Below are 12,448 nucleotides of genomic sequence, written 5' to 3'. Positions count from 1 at the left end.
TGGACTCAAGCCTGAGTTCTGCTGTCGTCTCTGTGAGCATGGGCAGGCCCTTTCCTCTCTCTCAGTGGGATTAGGGGAGAGGATCCCGCTAAGCCTCACTTGTTTGACCTGTAAAATGGGCAAGGGTTTACCCTCCCTGTAATCTCTGTGACTGATCACCCAGTCCTCCTGGAATGAGCTTTGGGCACGTCTACTGGCCTGGAGATGTGACTGAGGGACTCAAAGGAGTCCTCCATTTCTCCCCAGCTCCTGAGAATAACCCCAGGATCATTTCAAAGACAGTGGACGTCTCCCTCTACAAGGAGGGCAATAGCTTTGGCTTTGTCCTTAGAGGTCAGTGAAAGAATTGCCCTTGGTATTGGGGCAGCAAGAAAGAGGCTAATACTAATTCCATGTGTGCACTGTTTTGCTTTGAATGTAATTTATGTATATCTCAGTTCTGACTTTAAGGAACACAGGACTGTTAAGGTAAGTATTCAATGGGAAAATCTGCCAAGCAATGAAGTGTGCTTGGTTGGGGAGAGTGAGAGGAGAAAGTTGTACCGGAAAATGATGGTGAAAGCTGCTACCGAGACTGAGAACAAAGTTTGGAGCTTCCTAGAGATCAGGGAAAAGGGGAAATAAGGTGAGGTCACAGAAGGGAGGCAAGCCATTTAACAGAGAGAGGACTTTGGTCATGTTACCCACTCCTTGCACCATCTCTTGGGAGGGTGTATTTATTGTTGGTGTCTCATAAGAGGGTCCATGAATAGCAAGGACAAGGTCCTCAAACAGGTTTTATTGAAGGAGCCTGCTCAGGGGCTGTGTGGGAACCTCTGGATGGGAAGGGGTGGGTAGATGATTCCTGCTTCTTGTCAAATCCTCTCCAGGAGGTGCCCATGAAGATGGGCACAAGTCCCGCCCGCTTGTCCTGACCTACGTGCGGCCCGGTGGCCCTGCTGACAGGTGAGCCGAGGCAGAAGAAATCCATACACTGCACTGACCTGCCCCCAGCTCCCCTGCGAAGAAGGTGGAGTGGGGTCACCATGCCCGTTCCCCAGATGAAGAGATCGAGACCCTGAGGGAACGCTCCCTGCCCAGTGTCATTCAGGGAGTTGTTGGTGGAGCCGGGATGTAACTCCAAATGAGGGAAACCTCGAGCCCTTTCTTCGCCAACATGCTGCTGTCTCAGGGGTTGGGGTGTTTGCAGAGGGGCAGCCTTGGTGTCGTTCTTCCCTTTCCTGCTCCTTGGTTTTCCTGTCTGTAGAATGGTCCCTAAGAGTTGCTATGAGAGATTTGGGGGCACGCTGATTGTCCACTGCTGTAGCTGTCTGTGACTCAGTCTCCTCGGTCCTGGCTGATTGACCCAGCTCGGCCCCGCCTGGGCCCAGCCCAGAAGGGCCAGGAGAGAATGTGGGGAAAGAACATGTCCAGTTCCCAGCCCCTGATCCCCTGGCCTCCCCAGTGGGAGATTCCTGGCCATTTTAAGAGAAGCCTGGAACAGGCCTTGTCAGAAATCTAAATCTGTCCTTGGGACAGGGCCCTGTGATGAGCTATTCATAGAACCCCCGAGAATAGCTTTGGCCACCTGTTGGGAGAGGCATTCCAGGCTGGGGATGTGACCCAAACCGAGGTGAACCCTGCTAGGGCCCCTCCCCTGGCCCTTGCTGAGTTCTTTCCCAGGCGCGGGTTGTCATCAGGCCAGAATCACTGCTGAGAAACCAGGGTGAGGGTGGAGCAATGGGAAGGGACCAGGACAGTTCAGACCAGCCTGCAATGCTGTGTGGCATGGGCACAGCTCGCACCCTCTCTGAGCCCTGGTGCTCTCCTTTGTCCCTGAGGCAGGAGTTGGGGGCGACGCTTGAAGAGCACCCCCGGCTCAGTCATTTCAGGGTTCTGCACTGAGTCTGTGAATTACTGCGCACCCAGAGGAGTGGCAGGCGGCAGAGCCACCCCATCCTGTCTTCATCCCCCCTTGCTTTATGCAGCTCCCCACTCCTGGGGTGGCCATTCCTTCACTCACTCACGTGCCCCTTCACCCGTCCCCTCCTCCCCTTCCTCCCCCACCCACTCCCTGCTTCTTCGTCCTCCACGCGCCGCTCCCCAGCGCCCTCCCAGACAGGCTGTGCCCAGTGCTGCTGCTGGGGCAGGCTGGTGACCGGCCCTTCCCTGCAGGGAGGGCTCCCTGAAGGTGGGCGACAGGCTGCTCAGCGTCGATGGAATCCCGCTGCATGGGGCCAGCCATGCCACCGCCCTGGCCACCCTGCGGCAGTGCAGCCACAAGGCACTCTTTCAGGTGGAGTATGATGTGGCCACCCCTGGTGAGTTGGGGGCCTGAGTGTGTGGGTTGGGGCAGGAGGAGGCCTGGGATGGGGGGAGGTGGCAGTGGCCATGGATCTTTACCACTGCAAAGGCTGCATGACCTTATGACCTTGGGCCAGTCACAGCCTCTCTGTGCAGTAAATAGTATGTGCTAGGCGTTGTTTGATACGCTGGGGATCCAGCCTAGAATAACAGAATTGAGGTGTCTGTTCTCATGGAGCTGGCATTCTGGTGGAGAGAGGACAGTATCCAGAATAGATAAGATATGGTCTATGTCAGTTGGCAATAAGTGCTGTGGAAAAAAGAAAAGAGGCAGGGGAGAGAGATGGGACAGGCTGGGGGATGCTCTCTCACTAGGGGAGTGAGGGAATGAGCGAGGCATGGAATGTCCAGGGACAGCATTCCAGGAGGGCGGAAGAGTAAGTGCAAAGGCCCTGAGGCAGGAGCATGGCCAGCATGGTTGGTCACAGTGAGGAGGCTGCCGTGGTTGGCACAGGTGAGTGAAAGGAGGTGAGGGCAGAGCGGGGTGAGGTGGAAGCCGGGAGGCCATAGGAAGCGGCAGCAGCTGTCCAAGCAAGAGCTAAGGGACTGAACCAGGCTGGTGGCTAAGGAGGGGAGAAGGCACGGGATTCAGGGAATATGATGACAGTCCAGCTGGCCTGATCTGCTGAGATTTGGACATGGGTGGGTGAGGGCAGGAGCTAAGGGTGCGGCCAAAGTTTTAATTTCCAGCCACTGGGTGTGTTAATGGAGGTGCCATTTTCTGAGATGGGGATGGGTTGTAGTGAACATTACAGTTTAGTGCTGGTATACCACAGGCTCTTAATAAACTCAAGCAAATTCATATCACCCAGCAAAGCCCTGGGATCACAGCCCCTCAGACCTGAGCTCCTGCCCCTCCTCCACTGCTATCTTAATCTGTCAAATTGATACAACATTTGGTAGAAGATAAAAAAAGAAAGAAAAAAATAAAATTTATGTTAATCAAATGGGTATAACAGTTTCTTCCAGGCAGCAAGGTTTAAATCAGGATAGCAGGGTAAGGCTGCGGAGGAAAGTGCTCGGTATTTGCGTTTCAAACTTTTTTTCTCCGTCATGCCAGACACGGTGGCTAATGCTTCGGGACCCTTGATGGTGGAAATAGTCAAGACACCAGGGTCTGCCCTGGGGATCTCGCTCACCACCACCTCCCTCCGGAACAAGTCAGTCATTACCATCGACCGCATCAAGCCAGCCAGCGTGGTGGACAGGTAAGGCACACCCTGGGTGCTGCCACCATGGAGGTGTGTGCAGGGGAGAGGCGGCCCAGAGCTTTGTCTGGCCTGGACCAGCCTCCACCTTCGCTCCCCTGCCTGGCCAGGAGCGGAGCCCTGCACCCTGGAGACCACATCCTGTCCATCGATGGCACCAGCACGGAACACTGCTCGCTGCTCGAGGCCACCAAGCTCCTGGCCAGCGTGTCAGAGAAGGTGCGGCTGGAGATCCTGCCTGTGCCCCAGAGTCAGCGGCCACTGAGGCCCTCAGAGGCAGGTGGGTCCCCTCAGTAGATCTCAGGGCCCAAACCTGGGCAGTCATGAGGCCTGAGAGGCCCGGGACCAGAGCCCTGGGCAGGCTGGGAGGAGCAGGCTAAAATGTACTAGGACAAATCTTCATTTGCACAGGGAAGCTCAAACTATTAAGAGCAGCAACTGAGGGTGGGGAGGTGGGGCAGAGAAACAACTTGAGGGTTTGAATTGAGTCTGCTGGCATAGATGCCCCCAAAGCCGGTTTCATCACTGGTTGCATTAATAGGAGTATAAGGGCTAGAATGAGGGAGGGAACAGTCCTGTGCTCTCTGCTACTCGGAGCTTAGATCCTGGGCTCTTTTCAGTGACTCTCAGCAGATCCAGAGGAGGCAGCTGGGAAGCTAGAGGGCCTGGAGTTTCTCCTTTGAAGAGTCAGGTTCTCCCAGCTATGAGCAGGGAGCTGGGTGCTGGGCATTTCCAAGAGCAGAGGAAGTGGGTGGTCTGGGGGTCCAGAGGGCACAGCTGGGGCCAGGGGCAGGGTGGAGGGTGGCCACAGAGGGTCAGCTTTCAGCTCAGGGCAGGAAACCACCTCCAGCAGCCCAAACCTTGGGCCTTGAGTGAAAGTCCCATCTTTGCTCCCAGCAGCTGGACAAGTGCCTTTCCCTCTCTGAGTCCCAGTCACCTCATCTGTAAAAAGGAGGGAGGACCTCTAATGCACAGACATGGGGGAGGCTGAAGGAGGTATAGGACAAGGCACAGCCCAGGCCTATAAATCCTAGCCCTAAGGGCAGAGCTGGAGGGTGAGGAAGGAGTCTGTCCACCCCAACCTTTGCAAACCCCATCTTCTGGAAGAGAACAGAATCCCCTGCATCTGATTGGGAGGACAGTTCTTGGGGAGAGTCCATCTCTATGGTCTCTGCCAGCTTCTGAAAAGGCCGCACTGAACCACAGTCCAGGGACTGATCTGGGCAACATTAGGGCTTGGAGCAGTGTCATTCATTCTCATACCATTTATCGAGCATCTGCCGTGTGCCAGATTCGGTGCTGTGGCCTGCACGCCTCATTACTTCCTCAGGACGCCTCTCTGAGGTTAGTCTTACTGTCCTCCCACTTTACAGGGAAAGCTGAGGTAGCATTGCAAGGCTACACATCTGCTTACAACCCCTTGGCTCTCATTAACTGAGCTTCTACTAAGTTCCAGGCACTGCTCTAAGCATGTTATATTATTAACTCATTCTAATCCTCCCCGTTACCCTAGGAGGTGGCCACTCTCTTGGTCCCAATTTACAGATAATAACACTGAGGCACAGACAGGCCAAGTGACTCCTCCAGGTCCCGCAGTTGGTCAGGGACAGAGCTGGGATTTGACCCAGGCAACTGGCTCCAGAGGGGGCCAAGCCCTGGGGAGGGGGGCTGTGGAGATGTGGCTCAAGGAGACAGCATCAACAGGCTGAGAGTTGAGTCCTCACCTGTCCATCCACGCAAGAGGAGAGCTGGCCTGGGGCAGTCTGGGAAGAGGTGTTGTATGGTGGCCAGTTTGGAGGATCAGGTGGAGGAAGCAGGGTCTCCTAGGGGGTCGGGGCGGTGGGGGTTCCCTGGGAACTTGGAGCAGGAGTGCAAAGAATTCACTGTGGATAAGGCTGGGAAGGGTTGCAGCCTGGGAAGGGGGAGCAGCCTCAGCCCGTGGGGCACTTCAGCCTTGGCCAACCCAGCAGGAAGCCCTGGAGCAAAGGCTGTCCTGGAGAGTCCAGCGTAGGGCAGAAATAGCCAGGCCCTAGTGCCCCGGTGCTCAGCCACTGGCCGAGGCTGCCTGGGCTGCAGAGCCACTGCATATCCCCAAAGTGCTGCAGCTGACACCGTCTGCCAGCTGCACTCCTCACCAGTTCTTTCTTGGAGAAACTTCATGGGCAGCACTCATAGCCGTAAACCTCTCCGGCTCCAGGGCAGGATGCCTGTGTTCAAATCCCTGCTCCACAACCTCCCAGCAGTGGGCCTCGGCCTGGCTTCCTTTCTCTCTCCTGTCCCTGCCTCTCAGGCTGCCATGTGGCAGCAGCTGCACTCTGAACACAGTGTCCGGCACATTGTAGGCATCCGGGACATGTGAGCAGAATACTAAATGCCTTGCCTGGCTCAGGGGAAGCGCGAGGATCTTCTGGTTCTTGCTTTCCTGGCTTCATAGTGCCCTCAGCCACTAACGCCTGCACCTCTCTTTCCTCTTTCTCCGCTGGCTACAGTGAAAGTGCAGAGGAGTGAGCAGCTGCACCGCTGGGACCCCTGCGTGCCCTCCTGCCACAGCCCCTGGCCCGGCCACTGCAGGATGCCCACCTGGGCCACACCTGCTGGCCAGGACCAAAGCCGATGTAATGTGCCTGCCCTGCTGTAGCTCAGCCAGTCTTGTAGACTTTCCTAGGGAGGGGGCGATGCCTGTTGTCTAAGGGAAGGAAACTCAGACTCAGAGATTAGTGAGCTGGATGTGGTGGTGCACGCCTGTGGTCCCAGCCACTCAGAAGGCTGAGGCGGGAGGATCGCTTCAGCCTGGGAGGTTGAGGCTGCAGTGAGTCAAGATCACACCGCTGCACTTCAGCCTGGGTGACAGAGCGAGACCTCAACTGAAAAAAAAAAAAAGAGAGAGAGATTAGGTGGCCTGCCTCATTGTCATCTAGCATGCCAGTGGCAAGATTGGCCCCTTCCCTAGTAGCTGAGTTTCACAGGGTCTATGGAAACCCTGCAGTCTTTGAGACCCAGAGAGGAAAGGGACTTGCCTGAGGTCACACAATAAGTAACTGATGTGAAGGGGGAAGGCATCCCCATCTCTCCCTGTGTTTGGGTGGCTTCCCAGCACCCACTGTGTGGCGGGGTGGAGAGCCTCGGCTGGGGTTCACGGGGCTGTGCTCTCATCTCCCCAGCCTTGTCTTCAACTCCCTTTTCCTCGCCGACCTTGAACCACGCCTTTTCCTGCAACAACCCCAGCACCCTTCCCCGTGGATCCCAGCCCATGAGTCCTCGAACTACAATGGGGCGGAGGAGGCAGCGAAGAAGGGAACACAAGAGCTCGTGTAAGCTGTGGTCTCTTCCCTCCTCCTTGGGCTGCCTGTATGTCTGAGAGGGAGGCTTGCCAAAGGGTGTATGTCGGGGCGACGGGAGGTATTTTGGGCAGAGCTCCAGGTGTATGCGTGGGAATGTTAAATAACATGAGTGGAACACCAGGCTATCATGGATGGTTGGGCAGGTTGTGCACTGCTCAAGAGGACCACTGAGGGGTGCCAGTTACTTTGTATACTTTTATTCTTGTATTTTTATTATGAAAAATTCCTAGGACTTGGTGATAAAGTCCTTGAGGAAAGGAAGTCTTTTCAGATTTGCATGAAGATTTCACATTTTTTGCCATTCAATCCTGATTCATCCATGGATAAAGTCTCAGTGCTGTGTTACTATATCCTTACCACCTCTCTGCCGTTTGTTAATTTCCCCTAAGACAAAGACATGGCCTGAGACTCTAGCTGTCCAGAATGTAATAATTTCCCGTCTTACTTCTCTGCTTATTTATTATTCAAGATTTCCCTTTTGAAATAAAGGTATTTACATGGTAAGGAAAGTAAATCAACAGAAGACAAATAGTGGTGAAGGATAAGGCGGGGGCCATGTGGAAGTGGCAAAACACAATAATGCCTAAAATTTTGAAACCCTTCTTGGGAAGTGTCTTTCCTTTGTTGGTGCAGAAAGGGTTCTCAGCCTCCTGCCACATGAGCTGCAGAGGCCTCCAGGAAGGATAGAAGATCAAACCGGGCCATTTGAGATAGAACCAGGTGAAAGAAGAGAGAAGTACAGGTCACCTGTTGTCTGAAAAAAGCTAAATATGGTTCTACACTTTCTGGCAGTCAAAGGGAAATGGGAAACAGTTTTCAGAGTCAGATGAGAGATAAAATATACCTCTACTAACCATCTTTCCTGGCCCCCAAAGTGGGGAATATGTAGATGAAAAGATGCAGAAATGTTGTTCATAGGTGGGGGATGTGGAGACTGGAGGCTCTTGCGACTCCTCTGCCTGTCTCCTTCCTAGGATGTGTAACTAAGAAAGTACTATCATTATTGCTGTTGATAATAATTTATTAATTAATTCAACCAAAAAATTTGACGTCTTATGTACCCTTTTTATCGTTGGGGACATAGTAGTGAAAAGAAAAAAATAGGCCAGGCATGGTGGCTCATGCCTGTAATCCCCACACTTTGGGAGGCCGAGGCGGGCAGATCACTTGAGGCCAGGAGTTCGAGACCAGCCTGACCAACATGGCGAAACTCCATCTCTACCAAAAATACAACAAATTAGCCTTGTATGGTGGCACACACCTGTAATCCTAGCTATTCTGGAGGTGGGAAAATCGCTTGAATCCGGGAGGCGGAGGTTGCAGTGAGCCGAGATGGCGCTTCTGCGCTTCACCCTGGGCGACACAGTGAGACCTTGTCTCAAAATAAATAAATAAATACATATAAAAACACATACCTAAAAACATAACATATTACACATTTTGTAATGTATAATATACAATATAATTTAATAATATAATATGACACAATAATATAATTAGTAATAAAATGAAATACCAAATAAATTTTGCTTGATAAATAATAAATGACTTCCAAGATTCATATTAATGATGCAAATATATTTCACATGTGGAATGTAAAACAATATTTATTAAATAACATTATGTATCAAACAGTTAAACATAGAGTTGCCATATCACCCAGCAATTCCACTCCTAGGTATATGCCCAAGAGAAGTGAAAACATGTGTCATCTCCACCTAAAAACTTATACGTGAATGTTCATAGTAGCATTATTCACTGTAGCCAAATGGTGGAAGGAACGCAGTATCCACCAATGGATGAATAGATAAACAAAATGTGGTGTATCCATAAAATGGAATATTATTCAGCCACAAAAAGGAATGCAATTCTGACACCTCAAAACATGGATGAACTTGAAAACATTATGCCAAGTGAAAGCAGCCAGTCACAAAGACCACATGGTGCATGATTCTGTTTATATAAAGTGCCCAGAACAGGCAAATCCAGAGATGAAAGTAGATTAGTGATTGCCTAGAGCTGAGGGACATAGGAAGATCTTCGGGGATGGCCGAACGGAACAGGGTTTCTTCTGGAGGTGATGAAATGTTCTCAAATGCATTGTGGTGATGTTTGCATAACCGTGAATACACTAAAAACCATTGAATTGTACACATTAAATAGGTGACTACTGTGGTATGTAAATTATATCTCAATAAAGCTCTTACCGAAAAGCAAAGTGACATAATATAATAGATACTACAGTAGATCACAGCACAATAATATAATAAAATGACACTGCTCCCCAGAACCTGTTTTACAGCATGACAGTCAGTCCCAGCCACTGTCTTCCCTAGTCCTTGCCGCACCCCACGAGGTGGGAATCACGATCCCATTGTTCAGATGAGGAAGCCAAGGCTCAGAGTGAGCTGTGATCTGCCTGGTCCCAGATTGAGTCAGGGCTCCCACTTCCTTGCACTCTGGCTCCAGTGCCTTGGGCCCCGGGATGGGCAGGCCCTGGCAGGAAGAACTCCGCAGGGCAGCTCACCTGAATGCTGGGCCCTCCTGTCCTACAGTGTCGCTAGCCTCCAGCACGGTGGGGCCGGGTGGGCAGATTGTGCACACGGAGATCACGGAGGTCGTGCTCTGTGGAGACCCCCTCAGCGGCTTTGGCCTCCAGCTCCAGGGCGGCATCTTCGCCACCGAGACCCTGTCCTCCCCACCCCTTGTGTGCTTCATCGAGCCTGACAGCCCGGCTGAGAGGTGAGCCTCCTGCCCCCTCCTTACTGAGCCTGCTACTCTCTGAGGGAAACTGAGTCACAGCACCAAGCCCTAGCTTCACAAGCATATCTCACTTAACCATTGCATCAGCCCCAGCACCAGCCCCATTTTATAGATGAGGAAACCGAGGCTCAGAGAAACTGACTCACTTGCCCAGGATTACACAGCTCACCCATGGAATCCCAGGACTTGAACCCCTGTCTGCCTTAAGGCAGAGTCCTCTGTATACACATCTTGTAAGGCCCATGCCATCATCCCCATTGGACAGAGAAACTGAGGTCCAGTAAGGTCCAGCCCTTAGCCAGATTCCTGAGGATACACAGGTGGGCCAGGGCAGAGCTGAGAGTCACCCCAGACCAGGAGGTGGGGCCCAGGTTCAGTCCTGTCCTGCATGGCGTTCTTGTCTCCCAGTGGACCTGTCACAGAGCCTCTTCTCTCTGCCGGGCCCCCTGGGTTCAGGTGTGGGCTGCTACAGGTGGGGGACCGTGTCCTGTCCATCAATGGCATTGCCACCGAGGACGGGACTATGGAGGAAGCCAACCAGCTCCTGCGGGATGCCGCGCTGGCCCACAAGGTCGTGCTGGAGGTGGAGTTCGATGTGGCGGGTGAGTGAGCGGCCCACGCTTCCTCCTCATATTTCAGGGCCCTCCACCCCTCCTCTCTTTATCCTGCCTCGCCTGTGCAAACGCTCTGCCCCATCCCCCTCTGTGCCCAGTGCCCTTCTCCCAGGGGCTTTGCAGCTTACGGTGGGAAGGGAGGCTTTGGCACGGGAGGGAGGAGTTTCCACACCAGGCGACTTTTGCAGAGGGGCAGGACCAAGCGGGGATGGGGATGGGGAGCTGAAAATACTCCAAGCTCCTTCTCGGCGTGGGTTAGGCAAAGAACCTCGAACAACATTTTGGGTCAGAATTCTGCTTCTGTGACCGCAACCCTGTGTGGCTTTGGACGGGATGCTCCCTCCACTCTGTTTCCACATCTGTAAATAGTCGACAGGATCTTTTCACTGTAGGGGCGGTACTCGGGTTAGGTGAGACACATGTCCCAGAGAAATGAAAATGTGAAGATACCCAGCCATGGCCTGACACATAGTAGGTGCTCAGGGAATACGTGCTAGATTCACACTGGGTTATTAGGCTGTGGGGAGCTCCCTTCCTTCCCACCACACCAGCTGACAGGCATCAGGCCTGATTCCAGCCCCGACTCTGGTCTGACTAGAGCAGGTCAGTTGTTTTGAGCAAACCTGTCAGCTCACTCTGCCTCAGTTTCCTCCTCTGTTGAGAGGAAGCAGGGGGATGGGATTAGGACTGTGACTTTTGGGGTCACTCCCAGCACAGCCAGAATGGGCATGGGGCTGGGGTTCGCTGAGGCTCTTCCTCTGGGTCCTCACGTCAGTTTATGTCCATCTACCCCCAGAGTCCGTCATCCCAAGCAGTGGCACCTTCCACGTGAAGCTGCCCAAGAAGCGCGGCGTGGAGCTTGGCATCACCATCAGCTGTGAGTCTCCTCCCGCTGCTGTCTGCCCCTGGGAGCGAGCTCAACTGCTGGGGAAAAAGAGCTTGCCAAGCTCGGACCAGCATTTCCATGGCGTGACACCCTGCAGGGCCCGAGGAAAAGGCTTGGGGGTGTGGGGAGGCTGGCTTCCGTGGACCCAGCTGCGTGTTCTCAGCGAGACCCCAGCTTCCCAAAGCCTCAGCTTCCCGTTCTGCACCATGGGAGTCCCCTGGCCTCCTGGGTCTCCCAGGGGGCTTGTGAGGTGCCCATGGTGAGAGAGCTTTGGAAGGTGACAAATATGCAGGCTGGGTTTGGTTTTCTGCCTACTTCTGTGTTCCCAGAGCCCAGCAAAGGCCTGGACCACAGTAGGTGCTTAATTCATGTTTGTCAAGGGAATGAAAATGAGGAATGCAGAAGAAAAATGTAGAATGGGTGAGCATGGGAAAGGTGAAAGCCCTCCTGTGGCTCCCATCTTATTCTGCGTAGAAGCTGAGGGCCTCGGGCCCCAGTGAGGCCCTCTGTGCTCTGGACCCCATGACCTCTGACCTCATCTCCTGACTCTCCCCAACTCAAGCCCTCCAGCCGCAGCCGTCCTGGCTGCTCCTTGCCGTGCCTGCCCCTTCCTGCCTCTGGGCCTTTGCATCTGAGACTGTTCCTCTGGCCTCTTCCCTACCTCCTTCAGGTCTTTGCCCAAATGTCACTTGACAAAGCCTTCCCCAACCACCTGACTAAACATTTACTGCCCTCGGCACAAACACAAGCCCGTTTCTCAGGTTTCTCTGCAGCTCACTTCATCAGTGTTTAAATGTTGTTGATTGTGACCAGCACTGGAGTGCCAGCTCCAGGAGGGCAGGGAGAGATTGCTCTCTGTTTAGTTCAGTTCTGTGTCCCCCACCCCCAAGCACACAATAGAGCCTGGGTGCTGGCCCTGAGCCCGGTGCTGGGGACACAGACACCAAGCAGACAGCCCCCTTCCACAAAGAGCTCGCAGTTTGCTGGGGGATGGGCTGAGCGGGAGGAAAGAAGAGCTGGCATTGGAAGGGCCATGCTGGATCTTGTGCCTGTGTTATCTGGTTTACTCTCACCACATCCCCATGAGGTCTGCGGTGCCACCCCCATTTTACAGGGGGAAAACTGAGGCACAGGGAGGTGAGCTGATTTGCTCACGGTCGCCCAGCCAGGAAGCAGTGGGACCAGGATGTGAGTAGGACCAGTGGCTCCGAGTCCACACTCAGACCCCTGGGCCTCGCCACCCCACCCCAGGCTGAGGCCACCAAGGTCAGATTCACGGCCTCTTTTCCTCCA

At 53.6% G+C, this 12,448-nt stretch overlaps 1 protein-coding gene across 5 annotated transcripts in view; it reads left to right on the top strand.

Annotated features, from left to right (window-relative positions):
- The window catches only part of GRIP2 (glutamate receptor interacting protein 2), a 113,894-nt gene that overhangs the window by 81,148 nt on the left and 20,298 nt on the right, over positions 1-12,448 (top strand). Inside the window, exons 5-14 of one of the 5 annotated variants that reach the window (XM_054551262.2) lie at positions 247-333; positions 870-945; positions 2,155-2,300; positions 3,404-3,551; positions 3,662-3,831; positions 6,041-6,166; positions 6,713-6,862; positions 9,448-9,634; positions 10,112-10,257; positions 11,066-11,146. In XM_054551262.2, coding sequence (XP_054407237.2) covers positions 247-333; positions 870-945; positions 2,155-2,300; positions 3,404-3,551; positions 3,662-3,831; positions 6,041-6,166; positions 6,713-6,862; positions 9,448-9,634; positions 10,112-10,257; positions 11,066-11,146 — 1,317 coding nt within the window. The remainder of the gene's footprint in view (positions 1-246; positions 334-869; positions 946-2,154; positions 2,301-3,403; positions 3,552-3,661; positions 3,832-6,040; positions 6,167-6,712; positions 6,863-9,447; positions 9,635-10,111; positions 10,258-11,065; positions 11,147-12,448) is intronic. The other 4 variants (XM_054551264.2, XM_054551265.2, XM_054551263.2 and 1 more) reach the window with 4 other exon arrangements.

This window comes from Pongo abelii, chromosome 2 (assembly GCF_028885655.2).
Source record: "Pongo abelii isolate AG06213 chromosome 2, NHGRI_mPonAbe1-v2.0_pri, whole genome shotgun sequence".
NCBI lineage: Eukaryota > Metazoa > Chordata > Mammalia > Primates > Hominidae > Pongo > Pongo abelii.
This window is presented reverse-complemented; position numbering and strand designations above follow the sequence as displayed.